Raw genomic sequence first — 5527 nt, 5'->3', positions numbered from 1 at the left:
TCCTTTATATAGTCTCTCAAATCAGGGTTTGCAATCTAAGTTACCTTGGTAGCAAAGCATTCAATATTCACCGTTAGATGAAAACCTGATTAGATTCAAGCTAATATCTTTCAACCGTTAGATCAAACTTAGCTTGTTACACACAAATGAAATGCAGGTTTATCTAGGTTTGTGTAACCGTACCCAAACATGTACATTTAGTTGGTTCAACAATAGTTAGCCATATGAGCACTTTCATATCAACCTTATTCTTCTTTACCACAACTAGTTCAAATGACTCAAATGAACTAGTTAGAGAGTTGTTCAATTGCTTAGTTCTTATAGAAGTATATAAGACACAATCGAAGCAAAAACGATTTGATTCAGTCGAATCAATTCATGAACTTTATAGCCACGGTTTGAAAATATGCATTCCTTAGTTTATATAAGTTTAAGTTCACGAATAATCGTTTTTAGAAAATAACCAACCTAAGTACGCGGACTGGTACGCGGACTTAAGTACCCGGAATGAGTTTGTTTTCAGTTCACAAACTCCAGCAGATTTTCACGGGACGTGAACTTCCGATGGTGCGCGTACTGGTACGCGGACTTTACTTCCGGTTTTCCTGATCAACAAATTACGCATACTTTGGTTCAAGGAATAAGGACTTACACACATATGTGTTACCACACAATGTTTATATCCTTCCAAGGTTATATATTCTAAACTCTCATTTCAATCATTGAAACATTCTTAGAGGACGTTATATGATTGTTATTCACAAACCTTTTTTCGTCAAAGCCATTTTCAAGTAATTTAAACTTAACATGACTTTGGTCACTAGTAAAGATGAACTTGGCCAAAGCGAAAGCTTACCAACACATATTTCGAGAAATAGACTAGCGAGATAAACTCGGCTCGAAATAGCAAATGTGTATAATCATAGTCTATATAGCAATACGACTTTTGTCTCAAGATAGGAGATAGAGTAGATAGATTTTTGAGTGATAGATAAGTTCAAGTCTCCACATACCTTTTAGTCGATGAAGTTCCAGCAGTTCCTTGAGTAGTTCTTCTTCTTGTATGATGATCGTCATGGAGTTCTTGAGCTCAACTACACTTTCTATCCTAGTCCGAGACTTAGCTATAAGTAGACTAGAAATCAAGACTTATAGTTTTGATCACTAACATTGACAAACATGCTTGAAATAACAACGCATGCGAGTTCGACCGAGCAATGCTCTAACAATGACTTTTCTAGATTTCATTGGATTTATCCTTTGAGAACAAGAGATAAGTGTTGAATGTTTCAAACATTTCAAATATATAACTGAAAATCTATTGAACAAATCAATAAAGTTTTTTCAATGTGATGGTGCATTTGAATTTGTTAACGATAAATTTCAAGATTTTCTTCATGAATATGGTATTACTTAGAGAATTTCATGTCATCATCTTCACCAACAAAATGGTCTAGCAGAAAGGAAACACAAACATATCACTGAAATGGGTAACACTTTGGCTTTTCAGGATTCTTTACCAAAGCATTTTTAGTATGATTCCTTTCTTAGAACCATTTACATTATAAATAGGTTACCAACTAAAGTTTGTTTTTTAAATCTCCCTTTGAGATGTTATTCAATATTGTTATTCAATACCCTTCCTGATTATAATTTTCTCAAAACTTTTGGTTGATGTTGTTATCCTAATCTTGAGCCATATAGATCTGATAAGTTGAGTCATAAATCTGCAAAATGTGTGTTTCTTGGTTATAGTCCTGTTCATAAAGGCTACAAGTGTTATGATTTTTCCACTCATAAGGTATACATTTATGTTCATGTCAATTTTGATGAACATGTATTTCCTTTTGCTGATATATCTTCGACTGCATCTTCATCTTGTTCCACATTCTCATCTGTTGAGCTTTCTTTGCCATCCACTGTAGTGTCCACTACTTTACCTCAAAAATTTGAGTCAGAGTGTTCAACTTTATCTACATCTTCACCTTATACAGTACTTTACCCAAACCTACACATTCACCTGCATCAGATGATTTTGTTTCTTCTCCTCTTGTCTCACCTGTTCCTCCATCAGATCTTATAGTTTCAGATCTAGTTCCTCTTGCTACTTCTACTATTATGACAAGGTCAAGAGCTGGAATTACTAAACCAAAATCAACTTCTTCTGACTTCGTTTATCATTTTACTACCAAGTACCCTCCTATATCTGCTTTTTTTAAACCAATAACTTACAAAACAGCTTTGGTTGCTAATGGTACTTGGGAGTTAATCCCATATGATTATTCTCTAAATGTATCGGGGTGTAAGAGGGTTTACAGGATCAAACTAATTTCTGGTGGTTCAGTGGATAAGTTTAAGGCTAGATTAGTTGCCAAGGGATACAATCAGTTGAATAGTATCGACCTCAGTGAAACTTTCAGTCTTGTTGTGAAGATGACTACGGTCAGATGAATTTTATATATTGCACTGACTAGGAAATGGCATGTTAAACAGCTTGATGTTTCAAATGCATTGTTTGTGGTAATTTGAAAGAAGCAGTCTACTTGCAACAACCAATTGCTTTTGTAGATCCAGAAAAACCAACACACATTTGCAGATTAAGAAGATCTTTATATGGACTCAAACAAGCCCTTAGAGCTTGGTTTGATATTTTGCACTTCTCTGGAAGAATTTGGTTTTCAAAGGTCTTCCTATTATCATTCCATGTTTCTTTATACTCAAAATCAGGATATGATGGTTCTGCTCTTATATGTAGATGATATTGTGCTTACTGGTTCATCCACATCTTTACTGGAGTCTTTGATCACCTTTTTTCAGACTTCTTATCCTATGAAGGACTTGGGAACTCTGCATTACTTCTTGGGCATATAGGCTTGTTTTCATCCTACAAATTTTAAAATGTTACTTACTCAAAAGAAGTATACTTTGGAGCTCTTAAACAAATTTGATATGTTGCAGTGCAAGTCATGTAAAACACTAGTTTCCAAGGGTCCTAGACTTTGTGCAAATCAAGGTACTCTTCTGTATGATGTTACTGCTTACAGAAGTTTAGTTAGAGGCTTGTAGTATCTTACTATGACCAAGCCAGACATTTCTTTCTCTGTTAACTATGTTGCACAGTTTATGCATAAACCTATTGAAAATCATTTTCTCATTGCTAAAAGGATTCTTAGATACTTAAAGGTACTCTAGGATCTGGTATTACTCTTTCTTCAGGGGATTTCAGTTCACTTTCAGCTTATTGTGACTCAGATTGGGTTGGTTGTCCTGATGCCAGAAGATCTACTTCTGGATTTTGTATATTTCTTAGTCATTCTCTGGTCTCCTGGTCCTCAAAGAAGCATCCTACCATCTAAAGATCTTCAGCAGAGGATGAATATAAATATTTGGTTGTTGCTTCAGCTGAAATGCTTTGGATTTCATTTATGCTTACTGAACTGGGTATCTCACTTACTACTCCATTTATTCTTTATTGTGACAGCATGTCTGCTGCTAGCTTAGCCAGTAATCCAATATTTCATGCTAGAACTAAATATATTGAGATTGATTATCATTTTATCCGTGACTTGGTGACTGCTTCCTTTCTCAAGATTGTGTTTATTCCTTCACATTTGCAAGTTGCTGATCTCTTCACCAAAGTCTTGGTGTTGTCTATCTTTTATACTTTGGCTGGCAAGCTGCTGTACTTGTGGCGTGCACAACTTGAGGGTGAGTTTAAGAATACTACAGTGTAACTGAGACGTATATCTATTTTTTTTTTACTTTTGAGTGTCTATTACAGTATGTTGTAACAGTCTTTTGTGCTCTGTGTCAGGCTATGAATAGCCGTCAGCTGTAACTGCTTCTGTTGTCATTTAATAAAATTCAAAACTCTTTTAGGTTTCTCTTTCTTACAATTTCTTCAAGAAAAATGTAAGAAAATAAAAAACAGATATGCTTCTGCTTCTCCAGAAGTAGAAATCAATAAATTTTGATTCATAATTTTTTAACTTGTCTGTTTTTTTGTTTTTGTTTTTATCCGTTATTTTAAGATTTATAGCTTGTTTGGATAACACATCAGTAGTAGCTTTTCGACTTCTAGAAATCGAAAAATCATAAATCAGTTTGGGTGTCATAAAACGACTTCTAGAAGCCGAAAAATTAACTTTTTGCGAAGTAAAATAGTTTTACTCCTGACTTCTGCTTATGGCTTCTACTTATAGAAAAGTAGAAGTCACAAACAGATTTGTATCCAAACACGCTATTAGTTTCTCAATTAATATTTGATTTTTGCAAATATGTCATATGAAGTTGGTCCACACGCACAACCCCCTCTTTATGTACCTTTTCTTATCTTGCTGCCCAATTGTCCCAATAGGCAAGCTAGTGATTGCCTACCCTCAAAATGTTTGTCTGCCTATATCAATAAAACTAAATTTCACCAGCACTCAGATTTCCTCACCTTAATCATGCCTTGGAAGAAAGTTTAAAAACAATTTGACTCTCCTCTTCTTCCTCTCTCTTTGTCTCAACTTCTCAACAGCTTCCCCATTACTCTCACAAATTAGGTTTTGGGGGAAAATACTGGTAATGTTGATTTTGTAGTCCCTGAAAACCCTAAATAACACAGAGAGAACGAGAGAGATTGATAGAGAAGATGAAGAGGAGTACATCAGGAGCAATCAGCGTTGCTGATAGTGCTCAGAAACTTCCTGTAGAGAATCGAATCTCTCTTCGTTTCTATTACCGTATCGCTGATAATCTCCTCAGACAGGTTTTTCTTCTGTATACTTTACCAATTTTAATTTATCTTTTGATTCTGCAATCGGAAACTTGCTTGTGATATAATCTATTGTAATTGGGAAATTTTGGAATTCGATCATGGAATATGAAGTTTAAACACTATTTCATTCTATAACGAACTATGCAAAAATCCTCAATTCACTGTGTTGTTAGAAATATCAGAATTAAATGAAATCTTAAGGTAAAAACTAATTATCTCCTGAAACTTGGGAAGTCTTTGAAGCATTGGGGAGACTGATAGGTTGAAATGGTTCTATAAAAGCAAAAGCGTAGACTCTAATCTTTTGTATCCTAATAGATAGGTGTCATGGACAGCTTCAAATTATGCTACTGGAGATTCTTCCTAATTATAGCATAGGAACTAGCTCTTATGTTGTGCATCCTGGAGGAGATATTGCCTTTCCTTCATGATGTTTATCCACTCAGTGAATCGTACTTTGGTGTTGAAAGGTATCCATAATCAACAAGTAGTAGCATACTTATATGTTAGGGGTATTAGTTAATTGTGGTGAGGTGGAGTCTGTGATAACGGTGATAAGGACATCAGAATTTGAATATCACGAATTGCTAAATTCTCGGTACGGGATCATCTTTTTATTGAAATGTAATGGTCCCAAAGTGCAAAAATGGAAAGGGGATTTCTTAATTTTCATAGGTTACTTATTGGGTTCCGAAAGTGTTAAGTCATTGAAACTTTCATGACTGCTTGTGGCTTGCCTCAATGCTGTTATGTCCCCCCCCCCCC

General features: G+C 35.0%; 1 protein-coding gene across 1 annotated transcript in view; it reads left to right on the top strand.

Annotated features, from left to right (window-relative positions):
* The first annotated feature begins 4445 nt into the window (after nt 1-4445).
* LOC113282231 (AMSH-like ubiquitin thioesterase 1) overlaps nt 4446-5527 on the top strand; it is a 5584-nt gene continuing 4502 nt past the window's right edge. The window contains exon 1 of the mRNA XM_026531209.1: nt 4446-4753. Coding sequence (XP_026386994.1) covers nt 4637-4753 — 117 coding nt within the window. The 5' untranslated portion in view covers nt 4446-4636. The remainder of the gene's footprint in view (nt 4754-5527) is intronic.

Source organism: Papaver somniferum, chromosome 5 (assembly GCF_003573695.1).
Source record: "Papaver somniferum cultivar HN1 chromosome 5, ASM357369v1, whole genome shotgun sequence".
NCBI lineage: Eukaryota > Viridiplantae > Streptophyta > Magnoliopsida > Ranunculales > Papaveraceae > Papaver > Papaver somniferum.
This window is presented reverse-complemented; position numbering and strand designations above follow the sequence as displayed.